The sequence below is a fragment of the Andrena cerasifolii genome, chromosome 1, assembly GCF_050908995.1.
Source record: "Andrena cerasifolii isolate SP2316 chromosome 1, iyAndCera1_principal, whole genome shotgun sequence".
NCBI classification, from domain to species: domain Eukaryota; kingdom Metazoa; phylum Arthropoda; class Insecta; order Hymenoptera; family Andrenidae; genus Andrena; species Andrena cerasifolii.
In genome coordinates, this window is record NC_135118.1 from 18,441,384 (window position 1) to 18,467,419 (window position 26,036).

Genomic DNA, 26,036 nt, shown 5'->3' on the forward strand with positions numbered 1-26,036 from the left:
AAGTTAGACGCTCAGTGAGAATGTTTCTACAGTAGATAAACAGTTTTTTCATTTGAAATTGAAGGGCTCACGTCGAACTGCTAGTAGATTCTTCCATTCTTCAAGTACATATATCTACGAATTAAATAAATAATTATGAAACAATATAATACGATATCTTTACTCAAAAAGCGCCCGGGTTTCGTCGACAGCCATCCCGTAAAGCTATTTGCCCCATCCCCGCTGAAAAAAACTCTCACTAATACGACACGAATTACGCTAACGACAGCCCGTGAAAGCAAAAGATATTCACGCTTGTCGCGTAACGACCTGCTAAAAACCGTCCCATAGAAACGTTAAAGAAAACTATTAACCGTTCAAAGTATCGGTAACATCGTGTTGCCTTGTAATTTTCTCCTGTCGCGGGTGTCTCCCATAGTCAGAAAGATGTTCGTTCTAGTGGCCGATTAATAAGACTCCTGGATCCAGAAAGCGGGTTCGGAGGAAAACCTCGATTATACGTCGGCCGATTTACTTTCTCCCGAGGCTCGGCGAAGATAATGATGATACCCATCGATGCTGGCGAATAACGACGGCGGCTCATGCAGTCTGGGCGAATATCAGAATTATCAGATCGTCATGTTAAGTCGAGTACAGACGGGTGTAACGCAACGTACTGTGTAATATGTAGAGCGAACTCAGCTCTATGGACGCTGCACATATTTAGGGTAAATCCGGGAGACGCGGTCGGGCTGGAGAGTAGGTCGAGTCGCTATATTCGGACTCTACATCTGCGTATATGCAAAAGTGTCTTAAGGGGAGGTTCGGGTCTAGAGCCCAAAAAAATAGGTGATATTTAGGAATTAATTAAAGGAAAACTACTATATATAATTTAATGGGACTTGTTGCATTGTATTAAGGATGTCTTAGATTATAGAAATATATTTTTTGTTTTATAATTAATCATTGCAGACAGCCTTGGGGAGTCGTTAAAGTCAAGGCGTCAAAAAATTGATCCAAATCGGTGGGACCTCTATCTCCAAAAGTTATTATCCGATTCGACTGAAACCTTGTTTATTTTGAAGATTATTATTTTGGCTAGGGGGGGGGGGCTAAAAAATTACAAAAATTACATTTTTTTTAGAAAATAACGACACTTCAAGTTTGAAATCACTTTTCCCTGTATTTTTCGTCCTTTTGACAAATGTTCCTTCAAGTTCGCCGGGCCCATTGAGCTATAAGAATACCTGGAGAGAGAACAGAGCAATGGCGCCCGGTCCGAGAAAGAGGGAAGTAACAGGTGAACCTATCTCTGTCTTACAACAGGCTACGGATGTATAGATGCACGTGAGTGAAGTTATTCTGCGAACAAAAAATACGTACATAACGCAGATAGTACAAATAGCGAGGGATAATAGGAAGAAGAAGGATAGGTTCACCCGTTGTCTTCTATTTCCCTCGGACCGCTGTGGCATTTACTTCGCCCCACTGCTGTTCTGTCCCTCCAGGTATTCTTACAGCTCAATGGTCCAGGCCTTTTAGAACACTCGTGCTGGAAGACTTTTGTACTACAAACACGGGTTACAGGATACAAATCCCTCGACGTGATAATACGCCGACGCCAGTCAGTCAATAAATCAATGAATGCACTTGCTCTATTCGCTTAGATGAACACACAAGGCAAACCTGTGCATATGTGAGCTGGAAGCGCCGAAAAAATTGCTGCCAATAGATTGCCATGATTCGCTCGTTAATTGTTGCACGCGACACCTGGAGATTGTTTATATTGCGTACCGCGGTGTACGCTGTGTGGCATCAGTGCGCAGCCGGCCCTAGAGTGCGTGAAAGAAGAGGATTACTGGAGCAAAACCGACGTGACACGCGCAGGAGCCGCTAGCGCCCGAGTATGCTCGTCACACACGAGGATCGCTCATTGAGTAACGCTCGCTCGCACTCACTCTCGCTATTGATACGAACCCGTATGACACACTGACACACAAATCGACTTATGTCGTCAGCCCCTTGCCCGAAGCAGCGGGGGGGAAAAAATCTTGAACTGTGGGAGGAGAACGAAACATGCGTATTCTTACTGTTAGGCGGCACTTCGGTATTTCGTTCGAGGTGGTACTTCTGGTGTTACGGTTACGTATTACGAGATCCCCGGTTCGAACAGGGTATTAAGCACTACGATCTTGTCCTCTCTTTCGCAAATAAGCTGCTACGAGGCCTAAGTTGACACGAGTTAACCCACAAAGGGTGACACGAAAATGAGGCCTTTTTCGCTTCTCTTTGGTCTCACGATTTTCAAACTGAATTTTATGTCAAACGGTACCTTATGATAAAACATCAATCGCACGAAATTTTCAAGGTGAGGTGGCAATTAGTTATGATTCGATGTAGGTATGGACTTTTATGTCAATCCGATAATTTAAACAATTATTCCCAGGGGTTTTGCTGATTGCTAACTACGAATTTGAGGATTTTCGTTCTTAGGTTTTCCAAATTCACAAAAAAAAAATAAAAATCAAGAAATATAAATGTCTGTGTAGTGGGTGCTTTTTTAAATATATCGTCCGCCATATTCAAACGGCCATTGCGAATTTTGAAAATCTAAGTTCGAATTCGTTGTTAGCAATTAGTAAACCCCCTGGGAATAATTGTTTAAATTATCGGGGTGACATAAAAGTCCGTACATCGAAGCGTATGGGCTGACGCGTTATCGAATTTTCACTTCTTTCTCCTCTCATATCTCAGAAACTAATTGTTACCTCAACTTGAAAATTCCATGTAATTGATGTCTCATCATAAGGTATCGTTTGGCATAAAATTCAGTTACAAAATCGTGGGACCAAAAAGAGGGGATTTCTTGGGTCACTCTTTGTTTGAGATGACAAGAGTAAGACTGTTCGATGATGGATGTTCATAAATAATACCAATGATTATCGATATATATACTAACAAGGGTCCTCCCCATCCGATTTATATAAAATATTGATGGCGTACCACAAAATACTAAAAGTCATTTATCTCAAAATCACCTTTTGACCAGATATATACGCCCTCTCGAATTAACACGTCAGCATTGTTATCACTGTATCTTCGTATTACTAACTTGTTAGAAGCTTGTGACTAAAAAATTTGATTAAGGGGGTGTTCGCTCGAAAAATCCATTTTTTAATATATTTTTGTATTGGTATGAAGATTTTTGAGTATTCTGTTGAACTTTTTTCAGAAATTCGAAATATTAACGAAGTGAAACAGGTTTGATGATAAACGTGCGGCTAGCGGATTGACTTGATAATTAACTTTAAACGTGTTTTCCTCGAAACTACATTGTTCAAACTGGTCAGTATGATTTCTTAGAAACCAACAGGCCGATTAACTTCCAATTGTAGATGCATCTTCTATATGCCTCTCTCTATCGTTCCTACTAAAATTATAAAAGTATCAACAATATTTCCATATTTTATAACAGATCGAATTAACAAACTTTGGGGCGAATTCGTGGGGGCGATTAAAGCAAGTTTACTGGATAGAATAAAAGTAGATTTTTTATTTCGGACGAATACATCAGGTAGAATCAGGTTTACCGTGAAGGAGGAATTTTTTAAAGCGATCGCACATAAACACCTCTAACTTAATAAGTATTTGTCACTTTTTAATGCAATGGCGTGAAAGTGTTGGTAAAATATTAGTAAACAGATGTACAAAAACAGAACTATGTAGAACGTTTACTATGGAAGGAAAAAATTCATAAAAACTGCCCAGCCTTCTGTAGTATTTATTGTGTAGATGATAACACTTTTTGTTTTTTTTTGTTCTAAGTCCAACGGTATGGACGTGAAAAAATCCACCGCGGAATGACTCAGTGAAAATTACGTATCGGCTGTGTGGTTATTGTGTCGCTATTTTTTATTAAAAAAATCTGAAAAAAAATATTCTTTATTATACATTTCATATGAACCTTGTTATGTTCTTAATAAAGTTCATAAATTTCTTTAAAATTGCTTCCAAAGTTACCGTACAAGTTTCAACCTAGCATGCATCGTGGCGTTACTCTTGGAGGAATAACTTTAAGTAGAATCTGATAATATATGACAGACAACTCTCCTGTGATCGGTTGGGCCCTTTTCGCAAGAATTATTTGGACCTTCGACGACTGGTGTTTTTGATATACAGTACTGGAAATATTTATTGCATCACTTTAATAAACACGTTATCACTTATACCTCTCTTAATATTGGTACGTACTAGGCAGATAATTTAGATACGAAATAAGTTAGATACGAATCACTTTATCAATCATATTGCTATGAAAAATCTACGTACCACGTAAATTTGAGAGTGATGCAATAAATATTTCCAGTACTGTATGTACGTAATCATACGTTTCGTATATTTTTCTGTATTTCTTATATCAGCGCTGTGTTTACTAGGTGAATGTATCGGAAATACCAGTTGTAAGAGTCGTTATAACCAGTTTCATTCTTGAAATATTAACCTACACACTATTCTTCATAATTAAATAATGGAGTCCAAACTTCAAGTATATGACTAAAAATTCATATATATGAATTATTATAAAATATTTTATATATTTTTGACATTAGAACATCTTACAATTAACTGTAATTGTTAATAAACGTGGGGTCTAGGATAATAAAACTCATGCTCATAAGATTCAGAGGATATAAAGATTTGCGTCAAGTGGAAATATTCGCATCGAGGAAAAATATTTAATTATAGCAAATGAGTCGGCACGATATACAGAATTTTGTGAGGATAATTCGTGAATCAGTCAAGAAACATTTCCTTATACACAAATAAATCTTAGAAATATAGAATATACGTTTAACGTATGAAGCTTAAGTTTCTTGGAAACCAAATTGAAGATCATTATTGTGCAAAAATACAATCATACCACAAGTTCCAGGTGGTCGCCTTTACACATGCAGTACCACCAAATATGGAAGTTTTATAGACGTTTTAATAAACGTCAGAAAAGGTTTATCGATCACTTCGATTACATCGGTTGGATCTTCTGTGGTTGATTAACTATATTCTTCTGAAAGAAGGAGGAAAATTCTTGGCAAAAGTTCCCACGAAATGAACTTTTAACGGGTTCCAGCATAACAAAATGCAGTCATTGAGGAACTGCTTATTTAGGAAGATTAACGTCTTCGTTGCAGGAGGTGCAGGTTCCGTTGTCGAGGTGTATAGAGGTGTATAACTCGAGGAATAGAAAGCCAACAGTACCCTACAACGTTGCGGTTATATCATTACAACGATTTGTGAGTATTAATCAATATTGGTATTTAAGTATACTGCGGATTCATGCGGAGACAGAGAGAGAGAGAGAGAGAGAGTCATAAAGTCGTAAAATTGAGCGAATTAAACGGCAGTCGAGGTCTCTTTTTCTAGGTCTTCGTTTTCTGTTTTAATCTTTATGATTACGTTTGATGAAAATCGATTTGTTCTACTTGAAATTCACTACTACCATCAATATCCCAATTGTGGATATTTTTATAAATATCAGTGTAAAATATAATCCAGTGTAAGAAGTATATTTGCTGAATAATATTTCGAGAAGAACTACGTGAACTTTTCCCAATTTTATCTTTTAACGAGTTAGCACTCGTTAGTATACAACTCGTTAGTAGACCACCGTATGAATGAAGCATACATCTGCAATTGGTCAGTGATGCGTTAAATAATTCAAATCTGATTCACGTACGTAATAATTACTTTTTTTAAATGAGCCGTCGAAAGTATTCTGAACAGTTTCTCTGTATCATTAAAGTTCATTTTGAGTGATCGTAGAGAAAGCAATACTAGTTCAATCTCAGAAAATCTTGTAAAAAGTAACCAAGCACCTTGAGTACCTAGAATTAGATGGAATGCACTACACAAACTTCATTTTTCATTCCTAAACCACATTAAGAAACTTTTGATCATCAGCTGTGCATCTTCTAATACCGGTGAACTTTTAATTCTCCTTTATTTTATTCTTCTTTATTATTTAATTCTTCTTTATTTTGTATAAAAATTACGTTTGCCAGAGGCTCGAATAACCATTCAAATCACAGATAATTACTCAGAGAACCCGGCAGGGCTAACGAAGCTTTGCTTTCCATTCTTCCCACACAAGCACGCACACATACACGCGTTGTTTGCAATTTTTGATGAGTTTCTATTTCTCGACGCATTATTAGAATGCGGAAACGATGGAACCAGTGGTCGTGCTTCATACGCGTAATTCAACGGTCGATCTTTAACAATCGCAATCCTCGCCTGAATACAGGAAGTAAAAATATGATAACTAAAAAAAAAAAAAACATTAAAAAATTTGACGCCATAAATCAGGTATGCCAGTCTCGATTTTCTTGACTCCATAAATAATCCCTCATTTCTCTTATTTCGTTTTTCCCTTTAACCCGGCGCGTATGCTTGTTTGCTGTTGTTGGCGTCGCGAAATGAGAGACAGAGGGAGAGAAAGAGAGAGGCGAGCCCGTCTTACACCTCCTTCTTTCTCCTCCAGCAACACTTTCACTGCGTGTCCCGTGACTCTGATCCCCTTGCTTCCCTCTACGCTCTTGTCCTCGTTACGGTACGCACGTGCACGTGAAAGTTTCGTCTGGCCGCGGTGGCCGTTTTTCTAATGGACGGGCGGACAGTAGTTTTCCCGACGGCACTGGAATGAGGAAAAATAGCGGCGAGCCATTTTCAAGATCAGCATCGGCGATCGTGATCGACCGGCGTTGAATTCGGAAGCATGGCTGAAAACGAAACCTCCACCGACTTCCGGGACGAATTGGCCGTTCCTGGGCCACTCGGCGACCCCATTCGCGCGTTTCGCGTTAAGGTTCGTTCACAGCAGGGCTGGGACTGTGTGTCGAGTTCTCCTCTATTTAATCATTCCAACAGTCTCAGTATTTGAACATGGATCCACTGAAATTCGTACACGCATCGAATCAAATTCGTATACAGGGTGTTTCGGCTAACTTTGTTGCCTGAAACGCATATATGTTATATTTGAAATTTCATAGAAATGTTTCCTGCAGAAGTTGCATAGTTTTGTGAGGGCTGGGGTATAATAACGATTGTTTTATTCTGTGGGGATATTCTACTACGAACATTGGAGAAGATCTACAGCCTTCATCATGTTTGCACTAGGGCTGGGACTATTTGTCGAATTTTTCGGTATTCGAATATTCGAATAGTTCAGTTGCTCAATTATTTGGCGAATATAATTCGTATATCCAAGTATTCGAATATTATTCGAATATTTAGGGTGGATGCACTATTTGTGGCCACTTTACGATATTGTACCAGTTTTGGCCACTTCTTAAAAAATATAATATTTTTCCGTGTAAGCAATAAATGTAACCTTATATTTCTGGTGGTATGCTAAACAAAATATTTATGATGTGAAATTCTCCACGTAATAATGATCCGCGAGCAATTTAGAAATGAGACAATTAAGCACATGGACAAAAACAGTGCAATGGCCACAAACGGTACATCTATCCGAAGTATTCGAATATAGATGTATTCGAATACTATGGTGTGAATTATAAATCAAGTTCTTTGGGTTCATTTGTCAGGGTAAAATCTTGTAAGCTAATGTTGACCCACTTCACACCATTCGAATAATTTAATATTTGAATATTTTACAAGTATTCGAATGCTATGAATAAACTTCGAATATTTGAGTATTCGAATGTTATTATTCAAATACTATTCAAATACTATTCAAATACTATTCGAATATATCAGTGATTATGATGTAGTCACTGATGTATTCGAATAGTATTTGAATAGTATTTGAATAATAACATTCGAATACTCAAATATTCGAAGTTTATTCATAGCATTCGAATACTTGTAAAATATTCAAATATTAAATTATTCGAATAGTCCCAGCCCTAGGTTGCACTGGAACGTTCCCAACGGTTACCACCAGTGGTGGATTAACCAATAAGCAAAATAAGAACGTGTTTAAGGCATCAGAAGAAAGGAGGGCATCATAGAAATTTTCTGAATTTTAAACTCTAACTTTTGTTAGAAACACTTTTTAGTTAAATTATCGGAAATGCCTAAGAAATGGTACATTGCATTGAAGTGATCACCCTGTATAAGGGAGCCTCAAAATCTTTTAAGTGCTTAGCGCCTCTAAAGACCCTAATACGACTGAGGTCCCCACTGGGTGACCTTTTCTGAAGTTCTTCAACCGAACAACACTGAATAATTCAATCTTTGTGACAGCTCTTCTACGTACACCTTCGCGATGACTACCCTGGACTCTTGTCGATATTCATAACGGTCGTTAGTAAATAATAATTTAAAAATCAAGTTTCGCTCTAGTTGCAGTCCTGGCATGATTTATCACGGACCATTTGTGAGGTTCAGCTGGGGATCCTGTCTGGTTGACCACTGCGGGGCTCTGCTCAGGGATTCAGTCTGTTTGATCCTGTTTAGGGGCCCAATCGCGATCCAATCACGAGATCTAGTCAGGGTCCAATCTCAGGCGCTAAGTAGCCATAGTCCAGTCTGGGGTTCGAGTGTGGGGACCTTATCTGATCACATTTGATATTTTAATTGGAGTTTCCCAATGACGTTCACTATGCAGATCCAATCTTGCGATCTAGCCATAGTCCAGTTGCAGGATCTAGTCCTAGCCCAGCCTGAGTGTTTAGCCGAGGACCCCGTCTCATGATAATATCTGGTATTCCAGTAGGAGTGTCACGGTCTAGTCAGCGTCTGGTGCACCAACAGTGGTCCCACCACTATCAAGCCGGACGATTGTGGACGCTCAGGAATGTGATTTTGATTGAGACGGGAGCGTGACCGGACCGATAGTGTGGGTCGGGCCTTAGAGGGTCCAAGGTGGTCACGTCTAATAGCGGATGTATACCTACCATTTTACACTAAACGCTATAGATAGCGGGAGATCAAATGATTGTATCATCATTGTAGAAAGCTAAGTCATTGAAGTAGTTTGAGGTAAAGTATTTCCTTCAAAAAATGAGGTAGGTGAGCGAAGCCGGAAGTAACAGGTACCTTAGGAAATCTGAACTCAAAGTGCAGTCTCCAGGCTCGTGTATCACGAGTTCAAAGCTCTGAGTGCAGAAAGTGGTATTCGCCCTCGGGCAACTAGTCACCTTGGTTTTAGAATCCCGGATTACTTGCTCGCCTTCCTTTCTTCTTTCTCCTGTTCCTTGGGGCTTTCCATCTTTTCTATCGACCTGGCGAGTCGATTCGGGGTTTCCATCGTATCCCTTGAAACAAAGTTCTGATCCGTACTAAAAATTTAATCTTGAATCTCGAACAGATTCCACTTGCAGCACCTCGTATTTTTTTGTCGGATACCTACGTGTGCGGAGTGAACTTTGTACTCTAACGATAAGATGCACATATTATATTAATATTTAATTTATATATAATTATGTAAAAAGATAAATATGCAAAAAAAAGGTGGGAGACTGTCAATAATAATTTTTCAATTAACTATTCAAAATGGTGGTGAAGTAATAAAACATTAGGCGCACGGGTAACTTCCGATCGAGCAACGAAAATTTCTCTGTCGATGAAAGTGGAGTTGTAAGCAGGATTTCGACTTATACTGGCAGGGGTCAAGGTCACGACACGGTTTCATCGGTGGAATGATTGAAGTTGAACGCTGTCGGGAGGGATCCTCGTGTCCCAGTTTATACCTTTGTGTGCCCTCCTTTCAGCCGATTCATAAGCTTATCGGGAGCCCTTTAGGTAAATCTCTTCGAGATCTCACTCAAGCATCAGTTCGATCCACTCACTAGTTCAGGGTGACATACTTTCAATTACCACATGCTAGGAATTTTCTGCACACTATAACTACGACGTAGTTGTAGTTCCTGAATCCTTTAAATATCGTTTAGTAACATTTTTTTTACATTTTTATTATAATATTCCTTTACTTCAAATACATACTTCTTCTAATATTAAATATTACTCTTGCTTTAGTACCAACTCTGCTGCTTTATGCTGTTTATGTTTCGGAGTCAGTACCTTTTATCCTGATTAAGTAACTGAATTATTTTTTACGAATATTGCATTTTAATTGCGTGCATTTTGCAGTGATATTTAACTCGTCATCACGAAGTAGGGAGTAAAGCTAGGCTACCATAGTAAGTCCTATCTTTCTTCTTCGAATTCACAATTTTTTAAATTATATATTTAATGTGTTATGAGATGGAAGAAATTTGAACTTTCGTTGGCTGTTTAACTGATTACAAGCAAATTAGTGTAGAGAAATATTTAATCGTCGAAGGAAGCACAAGGAATCAATAGGCAGTCATTAACCAACACTTAACAATAGAAATACTAACGTCAGATATGAAAGGGGTACGTATAAATAATATTATGTTACTGTTATGTATCGGATAAATAATAATCGCTATTATGTATAGAATGGTGAAAGTGTCCATACTAGTCACATCAAAGTAAAAATCAAGTATCAGTCATTTAAGAATCGATATATCTGTTTCTTACATATGCACACATACATGCATTGCTATCACGATAGTATCATTTAGGAAGCACTCGATCATGTCTCAATTCCACGTATCGATACTCAGTACGTTCTCTTTCAATACATTTCACTTCTGCCAAATGCAATGACTCACAAATTTCTTCACAAAGTATTCATACATTCGCGTACCCAGTTTTATACTTTGCGTCAGAATTCGACAAACTAGTTGACAATTTTGTATATAAACTAAAGGCAATCGAAATAAAAGCACGTACAGTGCCTCAGATCCCACAAATTTTCACACTCAATTGAAGAGTCATCGCAGAAAACACTGTAATCTCCAAAACTTAAAAAAATAATCCGAAAAATGTTCTACTATACCACTATAGTATAGTATTTGATTTTTTGCACTGACAGTGTTTTCTACAAGACTTCAATTATTGTTCCTTTGCATCTGTACGAACGGACCCGCGAGTCACCCAAAAATTCGATTGCCGAATCCCTTGAAAATCGTGAGAAAGTAGTAGATCAGTCCCGCCGCTAACTTCTTCGCGCCGGAGCGTTCTCCTGCGCGCTCCAAGTCAGCCATTATCCAGACGCCAGTGGAAAAATCAGGCGGGGAAAGGCTGGAGCAGCTGGAGTTGCCCGATGAAATTGCCTGGTGAACGGTGTTAGATCTATCGTCAGTCGATCCTTTCGACGATCACATGACAATTACGGCATTCTGTTCTGATCGGCGGGATTCTTCGTTCGCTGTTTCTCAGAATTTTTGTGATCCTCGGCTTACCGGCCGTCCCTCCCTCTTCCCTGAACGCCTCGCCTCTCGCGCGTCGATCTGAAGCCTCCCTCTCTCGCTGCCTTCAACGAGCATGCGAACAATACGAAAGACAATGGGCGATAGTCGAGGAAGATGCGCGTAAGTGCATCCGTCACCTCGAAGTGCTCGCGCGACGGAGTAGGCACGATAAGGTGATGTGGTCAGAGCTGGGCTTTATTTCAATACATTCTTATTATCGTATATGCCTCTCATTTTCTAATTTCCTTTCGTTATTCTTTACTTTGTGGCTGGTAGGGCTCGAAAACTGTTATAATATCGATTTCGGTTCTCCAAACGGTTATGAAGAACATTTATTCTGAATAACTGTTGCGAAGAACCGAAATCTCCAACTATTATCTGTTTCAGTTACGGTTCCTATTTCCTTCCTCAAATCGGTTCCATAACCGTTATTTTTTCGGTTCTACAGGGTGTCCCACTAAGGAGTGGACAGCGCGATATCTCTTAAAGTATTGTCGATAAAAATATAAAAAAAATAGGGAATTGCATGGTTCGAGGGGGCCCATTTATTAGCGCGAACAAATTTTGTTTTCGATTATTATTTTAAAAGATACGATGGTCAAGTTCGGTTTTTCAAATGGAACTATTTTTTTTGAAGACCTGAGTTGATAGTGCGTTCCAAGACAAATTCAATAAGCTTTAATGTATACACTTTATTTCCACTGGTTTTTAAGATATTGCGCTTGCAAATTTACTGATTTTCACTGCAAGAAACCCCTCTGGAATGGCAAAAACCGGGGGCGGTCTTACTGGCGCTACGGGTGGCACTGCCTGTTGAAATGGATACTTACCTGCCAAAGGTCTACGCCAGAAATGGCAGGCCCAAAGGCTGGACAATTCTTTTCTTTTGACACAATCTGCTCCCCATGGTTGAAATTTAGTCTAGCAACTTTTACTCCTCCTAACCTAACCAATCCAACTAGGCATCCCTCCCAAAAGAACCGGCCATCTGAGCGTAGAAGCAAGTGCGAAATAAAAGTAACGATGCGCTTCTCGATACCGCAAATGTACCTACCTAAGTAGCATTTCTGACGGAAAAGAATTGTCCAGCCTTTGGGCCTGCTATTTCTGGCGTAGACCTTTGGCAGGTAAGTATCCATTTCAACAGGCAGTGCCACCCGTGGCGCCAGTAAGACCGTCCCCGGTTTTTACCATTCCAGAGGGGTTTCTTGCAGTGAAAATCAGTAAATTTGCAAGCGCAATATCTTAAAAACCAGTGGAAATAAAGTGTATACATTAAAGCTTATTGAATTTGTCTTGGAACGCACTATCAACTCAGGTCTTCAAAAAAAATAGTTCCATTTGAAAAACCGAACTTGACCATCGTATCTTTTAAAATAATAATCGAAAACAAAATTCGTTCGCGCTAATAAATGGGCCCCCTCGAACCATGCAATTCCCTATTTTTTTTATATTTTTATCGACAATACTTTAAGAGATATCGCGCTGTCCACTCCTTAGTGGGACACCCTGTATATCGGTTCCGAAACGGTTCTCGAATCAATTCTTGTATCGACTTTTCCCTAATTGATATCATTAATTATCGTAGCTGCAGATTACTGTATATGTGCATATTCTGTATAAAATCCTTATAGAAAAAGAAGAAACATTTATACATATCATATATAATAAAGCGTTGAAATAAATAAATCAGCTGCATATTTTTTATATTCACACACAGTATATTATTCAGAATAGGGAGTTAATATAAGAATGGATTCTGGAACAGTTTCGGAACCGATAGAGAACCGAAAAAATAACAGTTATGGAACTGATACGAAGAGGGAAATAGGAATCGTAACCGAAACAGATAATAGTTGGAAATTTCGGCTCTTCATAACAGTTATTTGGAATAAAAGTTCTCCAATACCGTTTTAATCAGAACCTTTATATAACAGTTTTAAACAGATATTTTCGGAACCGTTTCAAGCTCTGGTGGCTGGTCGAAAAGTTCGCAGCGCTTCTGACGGCTGTCAAATAGACACAGCTCAAGAGGTTTGATGCTTTTTCTTTCAAATGACGTCAGTGTCGTTTAAAAGGGAAACCATCGAAACTTCTTGAGTTACGTCTGTTCAACAGCGGTGCGAACTTTTTGATGAAGCTGTTTTAACCCTGTATAACGTATCGTATCATCTGTACTTTATAAATATTGCAGGGGCTACATACCTAATTCAGAAAAGTTCCATATTGAATTATTGTTAATAGAAATCACAAGAGTCGTTTTTACAGTAAAATGTGTATGAGATGAAATTAAAGTGCACCTGTTAATTTATGCGCAATCTTTAATTTCCTAAACATGTCGAGTATAGAGGGTTAAGTACTACAGAATTCATTGTCAGTTCAACTATTTTAACATAGGAATCGCAGACCTTTGTTTTACAATATGATGTTGGTGAAATGAAATTAAAATGTACCCATCTGTTACTTTCTACGTAGAGTCATGAAATATTTATCAAGATTCTAGAATTTCAGTAATAGAGAGTTATGTAAATAAGTCTGTGGTTTTCAAATTTTTATGGGCGCTTTTTTATTGTGCTGAGAGTAGTTAGGTCCGGGTGAGATCGTTTTCTGCAAGGTGGGATGACTAAAAATAATCTTGGATCCCACTTGACTCAAGTGACACGAGGATCTTTGTCGCGCTTAAATTTATGCAAAAGAGACGACACTAAAAGTTGTTGGGATGAAAAATGGAGGTGTAATAATAGAAAGGCTATTACAGATTTTTCTCAAGTTCAACGTTTTCAAGTATTCAGTGTCATTGGCGCTCTCTTTTTAAACGAAGCTGTGTAATTTCTCAATGCATAGGGTGAAATTGAAGCGGATGTTTATTTTTAAAATTACATGAAAATTTATATCTGTGGTAGATATCTCTTCACAGTATCGTTTGGTATTTATGAGTGACGAATAATTATTTATTTGCTGCTCGTGATATCTGTAAGGACAAGTGCTTGCAGTTCTACGATTTCATCGATGGTTTTACACACATCCTATATAATTTTACACACATCCTATATAATGTATCATCAAGTGCACCACGTAGGGATCTTGCAGTCGCCCACAATTTGGAAAAATCATTTCGCAGATCTCGAATACAATTCTGGCGTACTCGTGATTACTTTTTGACCCGTCGGGTACCCGACTACCCGGAACAACTACAAACAATTGAATGCTGCATTGTCTGTGGTATTGTTTGACGTTAGCCAAAAATGATCGAACAATACCACATCGTTGTTGAGAGACAATTAGACACCTACAGTACTACTGGAAATATTGATAGCACCACTCTGAAATTTACGCAGCACGCAGAATTTCCATAGCAATATGATTGATAAAACGATTCGTATCCAACTTATTTTGGCCAAGACAGTGAGCTACACATATCGTGCAATAATATTTTTTTTTAATACTAATAATAAAAGAGAGAGGTATAAGTGATAACGTGTATATTCGAGTGATGCAATAAATATTTCCAGTAACTGTGTAAGTACCTATAGTGCCTTCCAGAGACATAGCAACGTTGTAAAGGTAATGAGGAATGAAGTTGGCAGCGATTTTGACCGTCTTGCAGACAAATTAAATCTTGGGGGTGAGTAGGATGCTTGCCAAATAAATGCAGTTTTCTAACAGACATATTTGGTGCTTTATAACATCAAAGATATTCCTTTACGTACCACATAAGTGAGTACTAGGTTAGTCATTACATCTCTGCACGGCACAGTACTCGAAGATTCCGCTTAGAATGTCAGAGTCTCCCTACCTGTAAATGTGCAACGCGAAGTTGACGGAGTAAATGGAATTCTTATACATGACGCTCGATTTCTCGAAATTTAATTCATGACTTTCGCCAAACCATTGACAAAAGGTCGATCTCAGTTTCTGAATCAACAGGACCACGGAAAGGAGAAGAAAAGAAAGTGATCGGAGAAAAATGTTCCCCAGAGGCGATCTCTTGAAAGTGTCGCGTCCCAAGTAGGGTTGGAGCTATTCGTCAAATTTTTCTCTATTCACATATACCATTCGCATTAGATCGACACTTGAATATTTGAATATTCACAACAAATACTGAATTATACCTCGATTAATTATATACATACAAAGAAACATTCCGAGGGAGAATATCGAAATATTCGAGTATCATAACTCTTTGACAGTTTAAAAACATTCAAATTCCAGTTTGAAACGTGTATATTTTCTTATGTTGCAAAATATTTCCGTTTATAATAAAAAGTGAAAAAAAGCATGTTTTACAAGTAGCTACCCCCTTTTTTCTTTTTTCTTCTGCCCATGCCCCGCACGGGTTAAATTGTCGAAGGGTTAATATCCAAGGAATATTGGTTACATTAAACTACTTACGACATCTACTACTAATAACAAATTCCCGAAATATGCATTACATTAAACTGCTATACTTATTCAAATACAGTCATATTAAAAGGCAATTACTCGGACACTCCCAAACCTAGTACCCAGAAGCTGCGAGCGGTCAGCGTCGGCCGAGAGAGCAGCTCGAGATCTCGAATCCGTCTGAAAAGCGGGCGAACCTGGCGCGTATCAGCGGGTTCCTTCCGCGTGGTGCTTTCGCCGTCGTTCCACTCCCCGTCGTCGCGACTCGTTTGGCTCGGTTTTCCTCGCACGTGACAGGACCCGTCGTGCTCCCCGGTTGCTCGCGCGCCTCCGGGGCCCTGTCCTTCTCGCGCCGTCGCACGCTCCGTCTCTGGCCCACCTGCCGGCGCCCGATAAGCGCCTCCCGTTTTTCACGTGACCGGCAGCATCGTGCCTTCTCTCTCGCTTTAAATCATTCTATTGAATCGCCGCGCCGGCCGCGAGAAGAGCACCGTTCTCGCGGCCACCACCACCTACTCCCACCCGTTCTCTCCCTGAGCCCGCCGCTCGGGCCCCCTCCCCCCCCCCCCACTGGGTTACACTGTTCTTCCCTCTCGGAGCGTAATTGCAACGTCGTGCTTTCTTGCTCGCTTCAATCAGTCCTCCTCGTTGTCCTCTGCACGTAACGGAGGACCAAAGCGTCCTCGCGCCTCCGCCGCACCACCGTCTGTCCTCCACGTCGGCTCTGCCGCCCGCCAACGGGCCCCCCATAAGCGTCTCCTTGTTTTCACGTGACCGAGGAATCACGCTTTCTCTCTCGTCCCCCTCGATCCTCCGTCTTCCTCTTTCCTGCTCGGGCTCGTGACTCGTCGTTGTTCGCCCGGTGCCTCTCGCGGCACCTCTCGCTTTCACTCGTCCGTGTGAAGAGGCTATCGCGGGCCCCGAGAGCTCAGTATCCGCCGGACCGTCGCGTGGCTCGATGTCGTGCACGCTGCACGACTGGTGCATCACCACCTGAACAACGACGATAGAAGAAAGTGTTTCTTCTTCTTCTCCTTCTTCCTTTTTTTTTGTTTTTTTTTTGTTCGCTGCCTTTGCACGCCAACTTGTCTCCACCCGTTCGTCTCTCTCCGCTGTTGCCAGTCTAGCGACGGGGACGCGGGGCTCCTCGATACGCGCAGTGATCCCTCAGCGACCGCAGGGGATCCGAACGTCCACGGTGTCGTCGTGCAAGAGTAGCTGGTGGAATCTTGTTGACCGAGATGGGGAGGATCGACTCGTTCAGGTAAGAATCGTCCCCTTCAGCCACTCACTCGGCGATGATCGACGAAACCGCTCGATACAGGGGCATGTATCGGAGCCTGGCCTGGGACTGGCCTCCCCAGCCACCTGTTGCGCATAGCTTGTAATCATCCTCGCGTTGCTCAAGATTCGACGTCCATTGAGGCGACTCGGCGGGTCAGCCGTTTAACATGCGCGAGCTTAGTTAGAAATGTCATGTATATATGCTTCGCGATGCAAGCGCGCGCGCGCCTATGCCGGGGTTCACGGTATCGAGATATTTCTGCTCGTCCCGGTATTCGCTGGTCGCGCGTGCGTGGAATGAGAATCGCACCGCGATCCGACTGCGCGGCAGGAAGTGGACGTTCTCAAAAGTGAAAGTTAATGAATTCGTTTTTCAAATTTTCGAGTCACGAATCGCTCGACCCTTACCGAGCGGCGTCCAGATAACGTGGCCGATAAAGGCGGGCCGTGTTACAACGGCGGAAGGTGAATTGTTCACCGACAGCCACCGTGCAGTAACTGTTCGCGGTCATGAGACCGGGAGGATGATACGGCCCGCATAACGAAACGATTTCGGTTGTCAAACCGGCCGAGCCGTCGGAGCTGCACCAGGCGCGTGTCGAAAGGAGCAGTGTTTCTGTGAAGAACAAAGCGACTCTGATTGACCCACAAAACCATACGAAGATGGACGACGCGGAGGAGCGAACCGAGCGTATAAATGCATCGAAAGTAGCATCGGCGATTACGCGGGTAAAGTGATTTCTTTGGGATATAGTTAGCCTGGGTACCAACTGAGGAATTAAATTGGAATGACTGGAGCGTAGAGTGTATAGGATGTTACCAAATGCTTCTTTGCTGATAGGAATTCTTAATTCGCGGTTCTATATACTGCGAAGGTTATCCTGTTATGTTAGGAGCCTGAGGGTTGCGGTTTGCGGTTCACTATTTTCTACAAGTTAAAGTTTGCAGCTTAATGTTGCTGAGGGAGAGCTAGAATTTATTAAACGGTGCTTCGTGCAGCTTAGGAAACTGTGTTTTCTTCGACTACTCGGTTATTCTCTTGTCAGACCTTACGTCGCGGAATTTCGTTTATATAAGTATAGATTATTTCTTGAAAAGGTTGAATATGAATTTTTTAAATTTATGCTGGCTAAGGTGGGATGTTCAGTATCACTGAAACGCGATCATAATTATGCATCGATATTACTATAGGCCAATGTGAAATCCTAATTGCGAGTCCTGTCTTTTGTTGTTAAATTAGACAGCAGAGTAATCAAATTGTCGCAACTTTTAGAACTTATTTGATTACATGTTCTCCAGGCCACTTAAAGCTCTGCTATCATTCTGTACAACTTTATAAGCATCCAAGTGCAAATACAGGAACATGTGAAAACAAATTCGTTTGTGTGTCACTTCGACTTTCTCGTTGCGTTTTGAACAAATATGTAAAAGCACTAACCAGTTAACAGCAGTAATAATAATTTGCCTCGTGTCTTTCGTTTCCTGTCGAAATCTCTTTTATTACCACAATGACAAGCTCAGAACCTTGCATTTCCCCCTAATTTAACGAGAACTTTGGGATAGAAGCATAATGCTTTCGTAAATGAATGTCTCTTTTAGCAAGTTTCCGGCAAATCATCTTGGATCGAACACCAAGAGAATTGTCAGTGGAGATCCCTCGCGATAATCGCTGATCGATTACCCATCGATCGCTGTAATTGAACCACTTAATCGCGCACAGACGCCACGTAACACTTTTCTACATTATCAATGGTTAATTATCGTTACTACATTATTATTTGCAAAAGAACGGAAGACAGAAGTTTTTAAAACACGATTGAATTTCGATGTAACGCTAAGGAGAGCAGCACTAATTATTCCCCTGCTCCAAGCGATAAAGTCGGACTTCGAGTGCAAGTAGTACGAGCCGCTATTGGTCAGACGCGGACGACTTGTCGTAGCCCACTGGAACACTCCATATTTCGAGGATTACTTACAGCAGGACGCTATACAGTATTCCTCGAACTTTATATAATTAATTTTTACACAGAATCAGAATTGTTTTCTGTCAAATAAAATCGCTGAAAATATTCTTCCAACGTAACATTTAACTGTATTCTCAGGGGTTGCATATAAAATTCTGCATTTCAATATAGGAAGTAAGTTTGGAATTATTAATCGTACTGAATTAAAACGTCGTTAAATACAGATGAATTATAAACATTGAAGACACTCTTTACTGCGCTAATGTTACACAAGATGACAATGGAAAAAGGAATAGGTGATAGGAAGAACACGAAGGATAGTCACGTAGATGTTAATACTTGGAATCTCAAGTATGTACTTGCAATAAATTAATGCTTTGCTTAATTCCAAAGACTATCGTTGTAAAAGGAATACTGGAATGTTATTTCAAATCGTGATTCACTCGTTTCGATTTCAAATGAAATTTGCCCACGTTTGCTCGCGCGCGAGTTAATTGATTCGTAAATGGCGGACGCAAGGGAAGATGAACGTCGAAGCTTTTATTATTCAGCGCCCATGCATTTGCGTACAAATACATCCGTTAGATCGTAAAAGTAGCCAGGACTTGATTAAATGAAAAGGATTCTCTCGTTAGAGGGAATTACACTGGCTTGAATCATGCGACTTTCCGAGCAATAAATTATAATAATTGGTAAATAAGGATTCTTTGTTCGACCGTGAAATGTACGGCGGGGAAGGAAGCACGGTGAATGGTTAATGTTCACTACTGAAAATAGATGGAATTCATTGAATTGCTATTAAACGACTTAATTTACGCGCGAACTGTTTGTCACTTCAAGGAAAGAAATTGTTGGATTCAAGGTGCAGATGCGCGTATTTGAAAGTAATCCTAGTTTAGAAATTTGTATGTCTCGTACTTCAAATGTTACCAGTGTGCACATATTATACATTTAAATACACAGTATTATAATTCAAATATTTCTCCAATTAACAGGACTCTAGGAATGCTTTGATAATCTATTGACCCGTCAATTTGGTCAATTCTCGAACAGAAATATCTCTAAGTAGTCTGTCCAACCCTTGAAGAGTCGTGTCTGGATCAATTTTGACGCATATTGTAATTTATATTAAAAAAATCCATCTGTAGAGTTCGAACCTTGAAGTATCAATTATAAGAAAACAATCACGTTTCTAAGTGATAGAAAAAGAAAAATGCGTATGAACCTCGGTTGCTATAAACGTAGGCCTTCCGAGGGTTAAAATAATATATTTAAAAATGAGTAGAAGCCAATTCATTTAAATGTAACATACATAATAATTATGATCTAATGCATTAGGTACTTTTATTATACAAGATTTTTTTTTAAATTTTTGTAATAAATTAACGCGTGTAGAAATTTTCGAACAACGACTTAACTCGTCTTCCCTGGTTATCGGGGTAGTGAGTTTTACTATTTTTTCTTATCAAGCATTTAAGCACAAAGTGCTTTCACAATGTATTTATGTTTGTTTACCTTCGTTTCTCAATTAAATCCACACAAAGCACGCTGGACTGCCTAACGTCACGCTCAAGTAGTCGCTGAAAAACGTATAATTGTTTTTCTCGAATTTCTTTCTTCTCCGCGCCTGAATTACACAATGCATCGATAATTACAAGTTCGACTGCGTTGGAAACTCGATTTATCGTAGGAAATAGAGTTTCAGGATTGCATACAGTCTTTCGATTAAATGTTAAATTACAGTTTTGCAATAATTCGTTGTAGGTTCTTTGTCATTTGAATATTATCGAAATTTTTGGGAATAAGGAATTCAGAGTAATCTCATCGAGTGAGTATAATCCACGTTTCAAAAATACGAAATTACTTACATATAAAATTATAACGAGTATATTTATTGTAATAACAAACCTATAGTACCTATAATATAGCATAAGCGACGAAGTATAAGCAAAATTTGCAGTTGTAGAACGTAATGACACGTCTGATCTGTCAGTGACTATAAACCATCAAATTCAATTAATTGTCCATAAATAGTTGCCACATAAAGACATAAAACCTGCCAGGTTCATTTAATCGCAAATAATTCTGGCAAATAAGGTGAACAACGTCAGATAAAATTCGCAATTAAAAAGGAAGAAGATAAGCTCGTCAAGTTCGTGAAGTTTTCCAAGGACTTTAACCGGGAAATTACAAGAATTTAATAAGAAACACTAAATCTCAGGGTCGCAATGTGCAAACGATGAGTAATGTGAGCTGAATTTTTAAGGTCAGTGCAAATCGATGGCTACGTTGCAAGCGAAATACTTGAAAACAAGTACTGTTCCCCGAAATCACTTGTTTTTCACTCCACAGTGCTAACAAGACGCAGATTTATTAATAAATTCGGAAAAATTTGAAGGATTCCGTTCGGCTTGTTTTTATCCTGCACACGATTAAATGTCCGTGTAGTAATAGTAACTGTATTGTTTTCTGATGAATTACAATGATTTTCTTCGTCATAAATCGCGGTATCATTTAAACTAAAGGTTTGGCCCACCATGAAATTGAAACTCAATCTAACAATAAGTAACTTTAGAAGCTTCTGATTAAATTTATTAAACAAGTCACAGATATGATAAGAAGCATCATTAAGTAAATACATAGTATCATATGTACGAAACGATGACTTACGAGGAAACGGAAATTGCATGTCGTAGGATGTTGTGGAGAACAAAATTAGCGGAAGTGATTTTATACGAAAACGAGCAGACACGAATTATTCAATTTTGGACATCGTAATGTATTACATTTAAAGCGACACTATATTATCTATTATTCTTATCACGTAAATGATTCAAATAATTCCAAGCATCGTATTCTATTAAAAATTCAATTTACCACCCCTTTTCCCGTTTAAAAACCCACTTCATACTCTTAAAAATAATTGGATCTGCATATTGTAAATAAGTCAAGATGCTCCAATTATCCATTCCTGTCAAACTTAAACGCGATAACAGGGCCAAGGTCATGAATTTTCGCATACACTAACCAAAACTTTCAGATAATTCTGTGTATTAACGCAATCAGTGATTCCCTCTTTAAACAAACAAATTTAAATATCTTATTCACACGATGATATATTAAAATTTATTAAAATCAAGAACATAGCAGTCGTAAGTGAACAGTGTGAACTTTCAATTCAGACAGTTGCTATTTGATTTTACTAAAAATCTGCAAGTGATCGGTAACTTTTGGCAGCTGGTGTGCCTAAAACCCGATTACTCGCGCGATTCTACAATGTTCAGCGCCCTTTCGTTCGAAAGCACTGCATACTGAGAGGAAATGGTTCGGCACAGAGGAAGCATGAAACCACACTAACACGTAGTTCAACGAACCGACGGTCGATGCGTGATAAGTGAAAAAGACTGAATTCCGCGAAATGATTAACGAGTTATCGCGGAAAGCTGCTTCTTTTTTTCTTTGCAATAGCGCGCGATTTAACCGCAGCCACGGTACTGTTCGCCGACCATCGAGTTCCGTTCGGTAAGATGTAATTTTTGCCCCGCGTTTTGCTGTTGTGCCGTTTGAAAAATTTCCTGTCACTGGGGGACAGTGAAACCCGAAGACGCCGTCGGAGGAAACGAGACGGTCGAAGGACGTTGCACTCGGCTAAGGATGCCTGTGTTTACAACCGTAGTGGATTTACGGTAGAACGAGCACGTGCATTATTAGATTACTAATCGTCATAACGTTCGCTATGTGGGACAGTAACCGTAACACCGGTAGACGGGGTGAGTTTCTTAGGCTGACCGTGGGTTAAAGCACTTTTATGCTGGACGGCTGGTATTTTGTATGATAGTCACGCATAAATTCACTCTACCTTCTGCTGTGTTATTTTTTTTAAATCAACGTGGGATCTGACGGGTGTATGTAGCGGAAATATCAGTCGCGAGTAAGTAAAAGATGGAAGGCCCTTTTCATGTTTTGGATATAGGGTAATTATGGCAGAGTTGCTTTGCCTTTTAAGGGGTAATGCCACTGTAGAGCCCCGAAGAGCAGCCTCATTTTGAGATTTATTTAAGCGAGAATAGTGAATGGAATACAAAATCTGTTTGAAGGCCTTTATTCCACATACCTTGAAGTATGTTCACAATTTTTTAAATAAATTTTAAATATATAATGGCGGCGCCACAGCTCAACAAAAGAAGCTTCTTCTAAAAAAAACAGGGTTCCGCGGCCGGAAAGATATGTCCTTCAATTTTTGACCTGGAACAAAACACCAATAATTTTTTAATTATATATGAGATTATCTCGGGAAGTACAGGAGGGTATTAAAAAATACTGTTTTTTGTAAGAATGCTGCGTGATTGAACAAAACGTTTCAACAATTTTTCACGTCACTTTTTGTTCAATCACGCAGCATTCTTACAAAATACAGTATTTTTTCATTTACTCGTGTTCTTGCCGAGATAATCTTATATAGAACTAAAAAATATTTGGTTTTTTGTTCTGGGTCAAAAATTGAAGGAGAAATCTTACCGGCCGCGGAACACTGTTTTTCAGAAGAAGCTTCTTTAGCTGAGGTGAGGCGCCGCCATTTTGTGTAAACAATTTTTTAAAAAAATTGTGATTATACTTCAAGGTATGTACAATAAAGGCCTCCAAACAGATTTTGTATTCTATTCACTATACTCGCATAAAAAATTCTCAAAATCAGGCTACCTTTCCGGGCTCTACAGTGGCATTACTCCTTAAGCAAAATTGTCACCGTGTCTAAATTTTGCGATGGAAACAGCACAAGATATTCAAGTACGAATAATATCTATCCTTGGAAAAAGTTTCCATTGTATTACTTGCGTTGAAGAAAATCAAAATTTTAATATTTATCAGCCTTAAAAAGTTAAAACCAAAAACATCCTTTTGTTGGGAGAGACGTCGCACTTCCGAGCGCGATGCCACATTTCAAAACACTTTGAATTTTCCATTTGAACTTGTTAATTTTAACTTTTTATTTAAAAAAAAAAAATAGTAAAAGCAAAGTAGAAAGAAACATATTTTTACTTTATACAGTTATAAAATACAATGAAATTGGAAAAATAAATAGGTACAGTTATTATTTCTGTTTCTCTGAATTTAATTGTCTTTTCTTCAATCTTTCACATTCATTACGCATAAAATATAAATAAAATGTAAAAAGTCCACAAAATACGATTAGATTACTAGATTTGTCATTAAAAATAAATAATTTGCCTTGGGATATCACGGTATCTATTTTAAAACTCTTTTTAAACATCCAGAACATCATTTAGTCGACTTAGTTTCCGACGCAGCACGGTAACAATCCCGCATAAAAGTGCGGCATCTATCTCGATTAATAGTGCGGTATCTATCCCAAATGCCATGCCGAATTTAAGGTATTCTGGCAGAGAAATATTCCACAGAGTCCCCTTAACGTATTTCAAAAGTTATATCACGAAAAATTATGAATTTCTTAACTACTATGATAGCAAAAATAAACGCGACGTACATCTATAAAAGCAAAGTGCAGTAAGCTTACCTCGAAAAGCAGCAAAACTTTAAATGTAATAAGGTAAACACCAGTCACGTTTCCCGCACACACTACACGCTCTGAAGGAATGCATATACGTGCTCCTAGCACTTAAAGAGTTAAAGGGGGAAGCTGGTGTAATCGGCAGAAATCAAGCTTCATTTTGGGAATTTTTTGTAGGGAAAATATACGTGCAATCTTCATAAAACTTTCAGGCTATATTATTATATATTTCAAGAAGTGGAGAAACATTTTTTCATATAAAAATAACGCAGTAATTTCAAATGACTTAAGTGTCTCGGAGCCATCCAATGTTTATCATCCTATAAGCTCATATGGGGAAATAATATTCAAAGCTCTTTAATCCAGTCAACGTGCAACCGAACGGAATCTTCTGCAAGCCTCTATAAACGAAGACTAAGTAGATACAAATACATTTGGTGCGACAGTACTAAACGACTTACTTCCGCCATCCTTCAAATTTCTATTTCAGAATCGACATTAGGAAGAAGCCTCCACTTCTTCACGAATATTACCGCGCTCCCGCGGAAATGAGGATAGCGCGAGTTACTTTCTCTGTCGAAGGTGGAATCGGCGCGGCGCAACCTGCTCCTTTCACGTTAAACATTCTCGAATCTGTGCTCTTCGGCATCGACGTGTTTCGACGATAAGAAAAAATCGTTTAAAAAAAAACTGGCACCGCATTGCCAAGAACGGCTGATAACGAATCGCGGGCAGAGATAATTGCGATTCGGCTAATACCTTCAGGAATAGGTCCTGCTTTCTCCTTCCGTGGCCATTGCCTTCTACGGTCTCCCAACGAACTGCCTCCGAAGCGTTCGATCTTGAAATCTTCGCTATTAGGCTAATGGGATACGGATGTCCGGGTACAAGTACCTGCCGCGGAGGATAATTAGAAATCGAAGGGAAACATGGTGCATCGGAATATTGGGCTAGTGCATATGAAATTGCTGATCGCGGATAGCGTAGAAGTTCCTTTGTTTATGGCGAGGACACAATAACGATTTATAACGCTCACGATTCTAGAAATGTCGCAGAAATTGGAAATAAAATTAAATAAATAAAATTGTTAAATAGCAGAAAGCACAATTACACGATGTAAAGATCAAGCAAACAATAGTAGAACATACTGTAAGAGATTCGTTTATTAAAACAGAATTTAATATTCATTCAACATCCGATTGAACATCGATATTACATTTAATTCTTACAACTGACCCGTGCCTGGGGACTGTGGCGACCTACCGCGCGGTGCTTGAACAGCAACGAGGATTTTTTTTTAATTGACTCGTGATAGGTCAGTTCCACGGATAAGTATTGTCACCGTGACCAAACATCCGGGATTAACATTTGGATTCCCACCGAGGCTTCTCCAAATTCACGTACAATCGTTGAAACGAGCCACCATTTCCAGTTTTGCTTTCTTTTTCTTTCATGAAAATTTAGCCCCGATAAGTGAAAAGAAAGTTTATTAAACCCCGCTTAATTTTGATACTGGGAAATGAATTTGTGCATGGAAGGTTTAAATTAGGGAATGGCAGGAAGAGATGAAGAAATTGGGAGAGGGAATTGAAA

General features: G+C 39.3%; 1 protein-coding gene across 1 annotated transcript in view; it reads left to right on the top strand.

Annotated features, from left to right (window-relative positions):
• The first annotated feature begins 16,609 nt into the window (after positions 1–16,609).
• LOC143368320 (uncharacterized) overlaps positions 16,610–26,036 on the top strand; it is a 47,546-nt gene continuing 38,119 nt past the window's right edge. Inside the window, exon 1 of the mRNA XM_076810900.1 lies at positions 16,610–16,929. Coding sequence (XP_076667015.1) covers positions 16,907–16,929 — 23 coding nt within the window. The 5' untranslated portion in view covers positions 16,610–16,906. The remainder of the gene's footprint in view (positions 16,930–26,036) is intronic.